Raw genomic sequence first — 14833 nt, 5'->3', positions numbered from 1 at the left:
AAATAGTTCAGATACACATTTTAACAAAACAAAATATGGTGGACCAAGCATGAAGCCAATCACGTTTGTAGCCAAAACTATCAAAATTTAGGTAAACAGTTTGTCAAAATTAATATTTTCTTGATAAATTTGCAAATTGATGACGTCACAATGACATTATATGTATTTTTAATCGTTATAGCTGGTTGGTTTTGTATTTAACAGACAAATTTACATATTTTTTTATCTAATGTTTACTGAAGTTAAAGCAAGACGTCGTGCGTTACATTAACAATACAGTTTTACTGCACCAGATGAGCATTTCGACAAATACTGAATAATCTTCAATGATGGTCAATAACGTTTACAAGGTTATAGAGCTGCTAAGCCCAAAAGGACCATAGGCATAGCCAGACTAGACAATTTAGACAGAGTGCTGCTCCTGCATTCCTCTCTGAAGTAACTATAGTATAACAAAGACACTGTAGGACTTTCTTTGGGATATTATTGTGTCTGGGAGACACAATTGATTCCAACGCTGATGCAAAGTGTTAATTTTGACAAAGTTCAACTATCTCCCAAAAGAGCATAAAAATCAAAACCCTGACCACATGTACAGCTTCAATAAATGTACCAACAGCCAGCAACGTGAAAACTTCCTAGTATTCAAACTATTATACCCGGAATCGCTCCTCCTATGAAAGTTCAATCATCTCCCAAAAGAGCAAATATTAATTAAAATCAAAACCCTGATCACATGCACACCTTCAATATATGTACATACAGACAGCAAAGTGAAAGGATTCAAACTGTAGGAGTAATTATGCGGAATATCTATATAAACCCTTAATGGGACGGACGGACGGACAGACAGGGGTAAAACAATGTACATTACAGTTGCAGGGGTATATATAAAAAAAAAGGATTTTAATAAATCTGACAGTGTCTAAAATTGAAATATCAAGATATATATTTGCATTAATATTGCGAAATTCTCCACTTTTAGACAACAGCATACAGTAAGATTATGGAAATGAAAAGTATAGTCAGAAAAAATATCAGAATAGCTTTACGATTGGCTGGATTACAACATCGATGATGCTTTGATTTATAGTTTGTTCGACGTTGTACTGTTACACCACAGTACCAGGTTATGTTTTGGCAACAACAACCTACTTAAAATCCTCCACATGCTGTATGTGCCTGTAATTCAGTTGTTGTCTTTTGTTACTGTATATAATATTTGTTTTCTTTCATTGTTTCGTACTTACATGAGGCAGTAAGTTTTTCTCGTTTGAATTGTTTGTTTTACTTTTGTCATATCTATGCTTGTTATTGCTGATTATGTGGTATGGGCTTTTTTCATTGTTTAAGGAAGTTCGCTGCTCAGTTTGAAAATATATTGCTTTTCATAACACTAGTATATATTGATAGGGGATTAATTGAGGAATAAAAAAGCAACAGAAATATAGCGGTCGATGTGCTTGTTTTCAAGATATTAGCCATTGACATTTTGGCGGGAAAATGTTTTCTCTTGATTTTTCATAGCTTTATCATTAACCAGTTAAAGTTCTAAAAAACAATTAAAAAATAAATAAGATTTTTTAAGACTTTTACACATGGCTTATAATTTTACATGTAAAAGATTTAAAAAAAGAAAAATGGGGGTCCATGGGCAAAATTTTTTAATGCATTCAAATGGATAAAACCAGAGGATTTCGAAAATCTGATAAAAATTCCAAAACATAACAAGCAAACATCCTATAGTTGTAAACCTCTATCTCATTGTCGTCTATTGTATGTAGAGAGTTGTGCCATTGCCAATTAGACCACATTTGGTCTCAAGAACACGATGGGTGATTATTCTCTTACAAGATCATTTGTTAGGAATGTTAAAAAAAAACTATGTATTTATATATATTTAGTTTAAATATATTTATTTATAGTGGATTGGGAAACAAGTTTTGAAACATATATTAATCCCTTTCCACTTTGCGGGTGCAAGTGCTGCCTTGTAGCGGCATTGGCCTACTCTTTTTCGAAATCTACAAGGATATCTTTTACGAGGAAGAGACAATGGCTCTTTCTTACCACGGGTAAGCCATTTATCTTCACCTTCCGGCCGACTATCATCGTTTCCTCAAGACATGGCTAGTTTATCTCCTTATATTTTGAGTGATATTTCTTCCATTTATTCAGCCAAATCATTGGATCTAAAGAATATGCCGTTTGTAGTTGTTTAACCAAAACCACACGAAGCGAATTTTAAGGAAAGCCTTTTCAGTGTTGTCTATGTAATTGTCAAAATAGGACTAAAATCACAAAAATACTGAACTCAGAGAAAAATTCAAAACGGAAAATTAAAAATAGGGGTACATCAGTCAACATTGTGTTATAATCTTCATCACTGTAAAAACAAACAAATATGTAACAAAGAAGCACAAAAATTAGGCATATAGACAAAGCACAATAGAGAAAACAAAGACAAGAATACAAAAATTAACAATATATTAACAACAAATAACACATAAACACAATGACGGGATGTAAAGTACAGATCCACGTCATATGTAGCTGCGAAAACGTAGCTCTTAAGGTCCCTTTGATGATTTTTGATATTTGCATACCATGTACGTATTTATTCATCTGTTTCTGAATTAAAAAAAATTAACCGAGAACACAACGAATATATACCATACAGTCCGATCTAAAGCCTAAAGCGTGAACACAACGAAGATAAAACCGTCCGATCTAAACCGTGAACACGACAAAGATATAACCGTTCCTTCTAATGTCTAAACCGAGGCCTAAGCAACATAATGACAATACAGAGCGTTAGTTTTTATTCCGCTTAATATTTAAACAGTTTCAACATTAGCTAAATTGTGTCTTTTTGTCGAAATTAGATACATGTATTACACAAAATATGACATGCACCAATTAGATTTTAACACATTTTTTTCTCATATTAAATAATTGAAACTTAATTATTTGTTCCGAGACTGTATTCAAATTTTTATAAAGAAAACTTTCTATTCTTCAGGTACCATTTTCGTCAATATTTATCACCTAGTCTAAAAAGTGAAACATATTGATACTTTTAAAGAAAATGTTGAAAGAAATCTTTTCAAAGAAAATCTTATATATAAACAAGAAAATCTTCTATTTATTTTAAATTTAAGAATAAAGATTTGTATTAAGTAAATTTATTTGTATTCAATTTGTTTAGATGTGTACTTGTTGAATGGCTTCGGGGAAGATTGTGTTTACTATTGATACAGAGGCAGTGAACTGCTTGACAAACTTTTATCGTATACAGCCATTACACTTTAAAAAGTCACCATACTGAATGTTTTCTTTACTTATCATAGACCCTATCGCTTGTTGATATATAGAAGCTGATATTTAGACATTAATAGTGCACTGATTAATAACATATAATATAAATATGTAACATGTAGGTACGAAATACAGGTGCTCGTTTAGATTTGACAACGTCAACTTTACCGTACGTCATAATACGAAATCGTAAATGCTGCAAAAATTGGCCCTTTTTGCCAGTCGCAGTCGCATATATATCGGGATAATATGTGTGTTGTGAGTTGAAATACATTTGACTTAATAAGTTTACTTGGTTAGGAAAACATTCTTAGATCACCTATCAGAAATAGAGCCGATTTTATTAGCATGTCATGGTATAAAAAGAGGAGAGGCGATTGATACCAAAAGGATATATTCAATTTAAAATTTAAAAAAGTTACAGAAATGCCATGGCAAAATATAAAAACGACTGAAAGAAAAACAACATAAAATTGAGAATGGAAATTGGGAATGTGTCAAAGAGACAACAACCCGACCATAGAACAGACAACAGCAGAAGGTCACAACAGTATATACCAAACAAAAAACAGACGTACTGAAGAATAGTAAATATAAAACACAGTTGCTTATAATTACTTCTTCGTCATTTGGACTATGGCGATTGGCAATAATACCAACAGAGGCGGATTAAGGGGGGGGGGGGGGCAGCCCCCCCCCCCTTTTTGGGAAAAAAATTGGTTGCTTATATAGGGAATCACTGAAGCGTGACTGGAGCGGGCCCCCTCTTAGGTCAGTCAGTGGGCCCCCACTTATGAAAATTTCTGGATCCGCCACTGACCAGTGCATCTTATTATTATTATATTTAGTGTAATACAGAAAACTTTTTCAAATATACATGTATAAATGTATGAATAAGAGCAAGAACATATTAGATAAGCGGGGAGTTGAAATATCAAAGAAAATTTACTAACAAATTTATATTAACACCATATTATGATTCATGTTATAAGCGCTATGGACTTCAATAGATAATCTACAAGTTGTAACTTATTTGCAGGATTCATATGATAATTCAGATACAGGTGTAACAGCTTACAGATTTTCTTCACTGAATTTAGTTCCAAAATTTGGATTTCTTTTCTAATCATATTAATATCTGAGGATGAAAGCATTCATTTTCGATTCTTAAATGGTTAGTAATAATGTATGAAATTTCGTAGACCTACTATAGTACCTTTATTTTTTTTAGTAGAGTAGCCGCTATACAAAAATGTCAATGGAATCATCTAATTAAATACAAAAACATATTTTTCGTAAGGTTTTCCCTTTAACGCATTTTGAATTGTCGCCATATTTACTCAGTCTACTGACATCTCCTTTCACTTGAAATGAACCGGAACTAGATTGATATCTAAGAGTGGATTCAAATACTCCATTTCCTGGTTCTGTTTTAATTACAATTCTGTGACCCTTATCTTGTCCTGATTTAGATGTTACTGTTACAGACGAAACTACAGACACTAAAGTCAAGTTGGAACATTTTGTCTCTTTATCATAATTTTCCAACAAAGAATTGAGATGTTCTATCAAAATGTTTGATAATGTGTTTTTAACTGTATCATTATCCATTACGTTAAGATGATAATTGCACGTGCACCAATGTTGGTCTATATAAGCATCTTCACATGTCCTGTCACGTGGAATCTCACGAAAAAGGGAAATTCCTCTCTTGACCGGTCCCTTCTTGTCCAAGTTTAACAAATCTAATAGAGTGTAAAACATATCAAAGTGGGTTGTTAGACGTCTAGAATTTGTTTTTAAATTGGTCATGTGGTCACTATATTTGTTTCTGAACCACTCGGGTAGGTATAGAAACAGCATAGGCAACCTTTCTTCTAACTGACCAACAAAAGTCTGTCTAACTTCACCAAAACGTAAACCATGATCACCAAAAATTGCCATGAAAGTATTATTAAGCAAATTATTCTCATATAATTTTGATATTGTGTCAAGTGTCAAATTGTCCATATCTGCAAGACCCTCGAGATAAGTATGTGTATTTCGTGAGTGAATATTGAGGGAAAAGTAACGCTGGTTTCTCAGATTATAAGCCAGGTCATACATCCTTTGGTACAGAGATTCGGACGAGGATTTTCCATGAAAGCATGTATCTGCCACGCCATCGGAAGACTTTTCGTTGTGATAATAAAACGGTCTGTCGTAATAATCTGTAGGTTGCTCTTTAAATCCATTTAGTGTGTAATGAAATGTTCCTGCAAATGTCATGTCTTCACCAAAATGTGTTAAATATCCATTTTGTGAATATTTTTGCCAAATAAAAGAGCAATTATCTACTCCTTGCTGACTTTTTAAACATGTCAGATTTTTGGCAAATTCTCCTGTCAGAAATGGGACCATGTTGACCATTGTATTGTCTGCTAGTTTGTTGTATCCCAGCAGCTCCACTGCTCCCAATGTCTCAGTCAGATAACGACGGGTATTGGTGAAATATCGTAAAGAATTAATACGCGATGTTGAATCAATCATTATCAACATTATATTCAAGCGATCAGTTATTGCAAAATCCATTTTCTTGTCGGTCACCGACTGTCGTTTAGAATACATAGTGTTCTTCGTTGACTCTGTAATATTTTTATTATTCTCTTTGTCAAATTTACTCCTGTCGTCTGCTTCGTACAATTTTGGAATTTTTGGTTTAAAATTTATGTGGAAATTTTCAACAACTAAATCTCCAGAATGATCAAAGCATTCCACCTTTAAGAATTCATCTTCTATATCAATAAAATATATAAATGGTTCACTTGCCTTGCCAGTAATGCCGTTAAAATAAATCGGTTTGAACCGGCAGTATGATACGTGTTGTCGTGCTTTCTTCGTCAAATTGAGAAATAACGTGTCATTTTGAATATATGTTATAAAATCGCTATCATCGCACTTGTAAGGTTCGGAATGAAGTATCAACAAATCTTTAATTTTATCATCGAATGGATCCAGGTCAGGAATTTTGCAATTTTCTGAATCCACAAGAAATTTCCAAGACCCTTGCTTTGCTGACTGATTGTTTTCATTAAATCCATTATAACTTTTGCTTGAAACGTTGGTTGTAGAATTAAATTGATGTACTTCCTTCGAATCTCCTATTGCTCGTAAAGAAAAACTAGTAATTTTGGATTCTTTATATTTTTGGGTTGAAAAATCTAAAGAAATATTCCTTCCCATGTATAGATTTATACTATTTCTGTATAAAAATATGTAAAAACTCGAAAGTAAAATGCACATTAATGAACTAGTTTTTATAATCCATGAAAACGATCTTGTAGGAGGATCACCCATTGTGAAAAAGACCTGTTTTCATTTGTTAAAGGCCACTTTTTTCTTTATAACAAGTGTAAATCCATTCACCCTGTTCTCACGTTTAGGTAATTGTATAATTAAAAATAAATAAAAAATCTTGTGTAAATAGCATTGTCGTGGTCAAAAATAAGGACGAAAAAGCACCCGTCATTACTGTTACTGTTATTGAAAATATTTATCTTTTATGAAATAACTCTAAAAAATTATGATTTAAATGCGCTATTTATAAACTTCATGCAGTCTGGTTTTGAATATACATAATATAGGTATATATTGATACGCTTATTTAAAGAGTTTAATGAACCGAAATACCTCTCACAGCTTAAAATCCACATGAAGATAGAGAGTGCATTTCTTTCTAACTATGCAAACGGCTAAGCGCGCAAATGTTTTGATAATTTGTTTCTAACATACGTTTGCAAAATTTACGCCGTAAACTTTGACAAACTATGCACTAGCTAGAAATGCGTCTACAGTTTGTCGTTCATCTCCATTTCTTTCTAACCTGATTAAACGTTGTATTTGTTTCTACGTTTGTAAAAAAAGTCTGTTTACCAACAACATGTACATGCATTATTGAAAATTCAAACAGGGTCAGTAAACACTGATTAAACGGTGTATTTGTTAATACGTTTGTAGCGTTTAGAAAACAACAACAAACGTTACACATCGTTTACAAAATTTTGGTTAGAAAGAAATCACTCAGAGTAAACATTATATACTTTCATTGGCCTCTTTAATTACAAAACCTACCTATTGTATTTATTGTTAACCGCTTGTTTTCGTCCTGAACATGCATGAAATATTTGCCACTGGACGTTAAGCAACCAACAATCAATCAATATATTTTCATTTTAGCCCTGTCATAGAGTTTTCCCACGGTGCATTTTTTTTTGTAAAATCGCGTTAAAGTGTGACTTTCGGATTTTGTTCTTTTATATTTTCAAACACGGGAACGCTTATAATAAATTCCCGAATGAAGATATTATCATTAAAAAAAGGTATCAGACGAAAGAATGATGTATCAGCTTTCATTTGACATCAAACTTTACTATCATATGAATATAGATTGAGTGAATTGGACGATTTTAAAATGCATGTAACATTTATTTGGTCTTCTCGTCTGTCAAAGTATAAATATAACAGTAAATTTTCACAAAAAGAGTGGAACAACCAATATTTAATTAAGAAGTTTTGATTTTTTATACAATAATTATTTTGATAGAACATAAAAATCAACTTTTACAAGCCTTTTTATAATACTGTCCATACTCATCACATTAGTGCTATTACTATTCAATTTTCACCTCAATAAGTCATGTAACGCTCCCTTTTCCTATTTTCCCCTGTCATATGCAATGCTGTTTTTCACAATGAATTTTCTTAAAAAAGTTTTATAGATAAAAACATTGATTTGTATCAAAATTTGTGTCCGAAAAGCCTAATTTATAAACCACATTGGAACACATCTGAAATATTCCGGAAAATTATTTGCAGTCCTAATTCCATTAAATAAGACTTAGGTCGTGTTATTATTTAATCCTTTACATTTACAAGAAGAAAACATTTTGATGCATTTGGTTTAAGGAAAAAAGAATGCGTGTGGTTATGAATCAACTTTAATTAAAACACGCTCCATGGCCTTACCATGACTAGTAAAAATGTCCGTGGCAAAAGTCATACAACAAGCTAAGCAATATCAAATCATTTGAGCGAGTCGATATCGTTTTAAATGACGCAAGTTATCAGACAGGCCATCCAGTGGTGAGTTTACTCTTCATACATAACTTCAAGGACAACCCTCTTCAAAATTCAGCGCCGCTGAGTATTAATTACTTTATGAAATTGAATTTGCTTCTGATGCTTCAAATTAGTTTGAGCATGATGTTGCTTTTCAAAAACGAATAGAAGGTCAACATGGTGATTTGTTATCAAAACAGAGGGGAAAAAACATTTACGTTGTCGTATAGTTTGCCAGTTACATTTGTTTACAGATCTTTCTTGTTGCGAAAAATTGTGAAAAGCTGTTTACGATCGTTCGAAATTTCAAATTACATTAACAAATGTATTTCTAATTTTACAATGTATTCCAACCTCTCTGATGAATATTTTGCCTGGCCGGTTAGTAGATAACAATAATTTCCATATGGATAATGATTACAATGCACTGACTTTCGTGTGATACAATGACGTACGGCTTTAAAACCATCTATAAGGTGTCAGACCACCAATTACTCCCTCCAATTTAGAACGTATGTAAAAGTAGCCCTACTCTGACACAAAATAGTGCTTTTGATGTCCTTGTTTACTTAAACTAACCAACAAATTTGCAGAAATGAAACTTTTGGTGAAAGAGAAATATATCTAGATCATTTTGAGCCAAAATTTACTTGTCTATGAGTTTGCATTAAAAATTGAGGATTAATGCACTCCATAGTATACTAATTTTAGATTTCCAGAAAACCAGGTTTTTGTTTTGGAGTACAACTGTTTGATGGTCAGTTATTTTGTTAGAAGGCTTTAAAGGTATGGTGAAAATTGGCATGTAGAAAGCTGATACATGTACAATTAAGGATATACCTGGTTTCTATGAAGTCAAACTTAAGGTAAAATATTTAGAAAGCTGTGAAAATTGCAAAATTTGGTTGAAATTTAGAGCCTTAAACCTGAATGTGTGCTTTTTTTTTAGCTTTTCCCACCCTGACAATATGCTTTCATATAAAAAATGTTATAAATTGTTATAAATGCACAGTAAGTTGTTTTTGCACTCCATAGCACACTTTCAGGTTTAAGGCTCTAAATTTGCAATTTGTGACTTTTTGCTCCAAAAAAGATTAAAATCTGGCTACTATTATTTCAAATGATCAGTTAAGACCAAAAAATCAATTGTTTTCTGAATTTTGGGTTTCACCTCATTTCTCTTAAGGTGTCAGACCACCAATTAAAAATCCCTATCTGTTCAACCAAATTTTGCAATTTTCACAGCCTTTCTAAATATTCCATAGTATACTAATTTTAGATTTCCAGAAAACCAGGAGAAATGCGGTGAAACCCAAAATTCAGAAAACAAGGACATCAAAAGCACTATTTTGTGTCAGAGTAGGGCTACTTTTACATACGTTCTAAATTGGAGGGAGTAATTGTAAGTGACTGAAGCAGAAGAATTATTCTGCCGCCTCTGTTTGCCAACAAACAGATATTGAAAAATTATTCCAGGGGTTGTATCATATTAAAATCAAGACAGTTATGTTTTATTTCTATATTTTCTAATAAGGTCTTTTCCTGAGATGTTAAACATTATGAGTTGTGATTTCAGACATGAGGCGTTTCTTCAACCTAAGCCACATACAGTTTTTACCTATTCACGATATATGCAACTGGTTTTTTTTTTTTAAATTATTAGACCCCTGATGTCTGCCACACCAACAGCAGTTCGCGTTCTTATTTAGAATGCGACACGTGTTTATACTCGAAATTGGCAAAATGTCCGCAGAAGTAAAGGTCAATCATCAGTTCATGGTGATCTGAATAAACTGATGAGTATTGTCAACGCCATACATTGACATCCACTTTTTCTAGTATTACGTTGATGTCTAGTGTTAGTGTATTATAAGTATACATAGACAGCTTCTTTTGAAGCGTAATATCTCTGTAAATCGTGTTTGTTTGTAATTCGTATATATATATATAGATATATATCTGGCTTTCAATTCGGCTATATATGCCATTGTTTATAGATATAAGAAGATGTGATATGAGCAGTGCCAATGAGACAACTCTCCATCCAGATCATGATTTGTAAAAGTAAACCATTATAGGTCAAAGTACGGTCTTCAACACAGATCACACCGAACTGTAAGTTATGAAGGGTCCCCAAAAATGACTAGTGTAAAACCATTCAAACTGGAAAACTATTGCAACGGTCATATCTATAAAAAAAAAAACTAGACACGAAAAACATTTATAAACCAAATCAACAAACGACAACCACGTCTGTTGTTGTTTTATAAAACAAAATTAAGTCGGGACACATCTTCTCATTGTGCTATTGCTGCTATTGCTATAATACTGATTTATTTATCAACATAAAACAAACTTCATATACTATAGTGCCATGAACATGAAGACTATTTTTATAGTTGTAACATCCTTTTAAGTTTAATAAATAAGCCAACAATTTCATCAATTTTTTCATCACATCATGGTGTTAACTTTACAATTCTTATTTGTCTTCTGTTCTTTATGGCATTTTAACCAAACTTTCCCCAAAATACCTTTAAATGAGGCTATATATCATTGCAAAGCTTAATCATAATTATAAATATTTTTCGTCGATAACTTCCGTAACAAATAGAGATATTTTTCATTTTCGTACATGTTGCAAGCGAGAGTATGTATCACTAATGTCTGGCAATAAGACATAAATATGTCTATTTGCATTCGTAGAACATCCCTGAACAAGCTTCCATAAAAATAATTTCTCAGTTAACATGAGAGACTACCGAGAAATTGTACAAAATGTCTATAATTTACGATTTTTTAAAATCCCCCTGTTGACCTTTGACCGCAGTTATCAAAAATCTGCGCCACTTTGGCCCTCTACGATATGCCTTAATCAAAGGGTATTATATTTATCTACAAAATAAGACCAAAATTAGCTGTGAGGTATTTCGGTCCATTAAACTTTAAAATTTACCTTATTTGTCACCGTACTGTATGGTCCAATTGACGAACCCACAATTCAGTCCTCTTTTCTTCAAGTGACATTAGACATTATACATTATACATTATTTTATTATACCAATCGTGGACCCTTGTCAGGCAAGATACAAAAACATTATAATACAATGATTATATAAACATTCGTGAAATACACAATAAGTAATACACAAATAATAAATTGGTAAAATGAGCAATGTAGGCCATGATATAATTATGATCAGAGGCATTGAGTGTAATGAGGCCGATTTAATATTAAAAGAATATGATATGAAGTTTATTAATACGGAAAAAAAAGTAAAAATAGAACGAGGAATATAGTATCTCATTCTGCAGTAGTTCTCCTCATGACCAGTGCACAGCAGTGAGGGACTTTTACATCACAACAATGCAAAGGTCATCAAGGGGAGATCCTATCTGAATTAACGAATCATTTTGTACTTCCATGAGTGCATTTCTGCAAAACAAGAACAGTACATATATTCTTAAAAACACATATTAGTATGTATTGACATTAAGCATAATACAAAGTGGTCTATACGTTCAATTTGTAGACAAACAATTATTAACAGCAACACATTCATTTGGATGTTCTGGTAATAAAACATATAGCATATGCTCTGATAAAAAAAGATATATACATTTGAATTAATTAAGGCGAAGTGTACGTAATTAAACTACACAATGGATTTTTTAAAAATTTTACATGTAGATTCTGCTTGTAAAAATAAATCGGAAAATAAAATAAAAAAAGGGGGTAACCGTTTTCGTTTTTGAGATACGAGCTGTTGAAGTTAACAGCATCACACACCAAAATTACAAAGGATATATAGGGAAAATCGTGAAATTCGGCAGGAATTGTTACATTTTCAAGATTTTCTATTATATTAGACAATCGATTTTTTTTTAAATTTATGAGACGATTCTAAAATGTCTGAGGAATCGATTGGTGCAAAGAAAGTCCTTAGCAACCGTGCTACTTTTCAAGCTATAACCTGTTCAAGTTGAATCTTGAGTGTAAAAAAACAAAAAACAACGACAACGTTATTGACGTCGCCGCAACAGTTACGACGCTTCATATAGTTCTATACTTGTATGAAATATATACCGTTTTGTTGGAGTTTGTGTTGCTCGGTCTTTAGTTCTTTATGTTACGTCTTGTGTACTATTGTATTGTATTTGTCTTTTATATTCGGGTGCGTGCGGAGATCGCCAAGCTAGAAAACTGTCTGACACAGGATAACAAATCAATATTTAAGCAAATTTAAGTTGTGTGGCAATTCTTAGTACATTTGGGTAAATTAATCTTATCTTTGTGCATCTCTAAAATTCAACACATCGCTGAGCCACGACATTATATATTTTATGCATTGCATGCGCTTCTTTTTATCCCAATCCAGACCGTCTAGTAACCGTTGTATAACTTTACACGTCTGAAGACGAATATTTGCGTGAAACATTTTTGTATGAATTTTATTTCTGGAAATCAATCTGAAATCTACAACAGTCCTTTCCCGAAAGTAGGGCTGGACCTTTACTTTTATGTGCATTCGGGATTTACACAAATTGTAACCCGAATAATTCAGTCGTATTATTCAGCTAATGTACGAATACTCCATTTCTCGTGTGGGAGAAAATCGGACATGGAAAGGGCTTGAATTATTCGAGCTACTCAAATTGAAACTCGGGAATATATTTCTAGCTGTTCGGAATTCGCGGAAACAAATGATTGTTTTTCGGCATTACGGTATTGAATCAATATGAGAGATACCAATTTTTTCTTTTAACAAATTCGAATACTAGTCAGTTTATAGGACTTTAGTTTGAAATAGGCGCGGTAATCCATTCATTTTATCCAATTTTTTTTTTTTTTTTTTTGGGGGGGGGGGGGGGGTCAACATTGATAGTCAAAAAGCCTTGAAATATTCGATAAAAAACGTTGAATGTAAATTATATGAACTCCAAAGTCTCATATTATAAGACTAGTAAACCACAGGCTTCTCAATTCTTGTATGATCATGAACTAGGTGAAAACCTATAGCTGACCGAATGCGAGATCCTCATGGATAATCATCGAGGTCGTTAAACACACCTTGCCGTAAACTTGGGTTAAATTTAAAAAAAAATCGAAATGTAATAGTCTGAACATATTTCACCTCTCATTCCACTAAATATCAAATTGCAGTTACAAGTATTACAAAACTTCCCTGACCTCTTTTCTTTAACCATAATAGAGGGAAAGGGGGCGGAGGGATCCAGATCCCGTAATCCCGGGCTTAAAAACACGACATCCCGAGGTTCTGAATTAAACAAAAATTAAATCCCGACTACCCGAAATTCGGAAATAGAATTCCCGGATCCCAAAAGGGTCAATCCCGAAATCCCGAGCTTAAAAACACCCGATCCCGGAGTTCCGATAAAGGTCCTACCCCCCCCTTTCCCCCCGTAGTTCTATATTCTATTCATTCATAATCTTCAATTGAGACTTGATACTTCAAAATTACATTCTCTAATTTTGAATGATGCACACAGCTAGACACAATAAAAGAAAACAGATTTCGCTATATATCTCTTCGAAATTGGAATTTGTGAAAGGAGAAATGACATGTTATATTTTATCTTACATGTGTACTTTCAATTTCAATATGGTTCTTAATTTAGATTTAGTTTTCCCATAAATTGCGGACGGAATAGAAGACACCTGTTTACTTTCTGCACATGTAGAAAAAGTTGAAAACTGGGAGTGGAATGACATAATTTTTACTTACTTTTAAGATAAATGTTAGAGTGAGACAACTTTTAAGTTACTGAATAATTTTTGGGGCCTAATTTGTTTATTTTTTGTTTGTTTTCCGTATTTGTTCTTCCGACCAGCTGTAAGTGTTGCACTAGTAGTCAAATTATTCTCTTGGTATCGTCTGATTTTTTATATGAATATAAATCATGTCCTTAAATTTTCAATTGCACAAAATACGAACATTTCAACGTCTTTTAAATTAAACAATTAAATACACACGTTTTTCATTAATTATTTGTAACCTATTATAAAACTTTACGTTGTGTTTTCCGTTCAAGACTACGGCTTTTTAAAACGAGATTGTTGGGTCAATTCAGGTTCATTATAATTAATTTGATATCAATAGAAGAAAATTGTTACATGTTTATTTGTTTATTTGTTTATAATTTTGTTGTGAGGCGTTTTTTTCTTTCTGTTGATATCATAAACACGAAATGCCTTCTCCTACGCGTCTAAAACAAAACAAAAAACCAGTGTTTTTAAATAAGTCAAGCTGCACACAGAACAACATACATAATGATTTGTAATTGGAGTTATTTAGATAATTTCTATGAAGTTTAAGACAGCTTAAGAGTGCTTGTTGGATTTATTATAGACCGCAGAAAGTAGTTTCTCTTTTGTGTGTCCTTTCTTGGAGTAAGG

The 14833-nt window shown here is 32.6% G+C and overlaps 1 protein-coding gene across 1 annotated transcript; it reads right to left on the bottom strand.

The window, feature by feature from the left end:
* Positions 1–4590: 4590 nt before the first annotated feature.
* LOC139526706 (uncharacterized) lies at positions 4591–6540 on the bottom strand. Its single transcript, XM_071321868.1, has one exon. The coding sequence runs from the start codon at positions 6538–6540 to the stop codon at positions 4591–4593; it is 1950 nt and encodes a 649-aa protein (XP_071177969.1).
* Positions 6541–14833: the final 8293 nt, after the last annotated feature.

This window comes from Mytilus edulis, chromosome 6, assembly GCF_963676685.1.
Source record: "Mytilus edulis chromosome 6, xbMytEdul2.2, whole genome shotgun sequence".
Taxonomy (NCBI): Eukaryota; Metazoa; Mollusca; class Bivalvia; order Mytilida; family Mytilidae; genus Mytilus; species Mytilus edulis.
This window is presented reverse-complemented; position numbering and strand designations above follow the sequence as displayed.

Bases quoted from the DNA above. Each gene is read 5' to 3' on its own strand.
- LOC139526706 (XM_071321868.1), bottom strand. From the start codon at position 6,540: ATGGGAAGGAATATTTCTTTAGATTTTTCAACCCAAAAATATAAAGAA.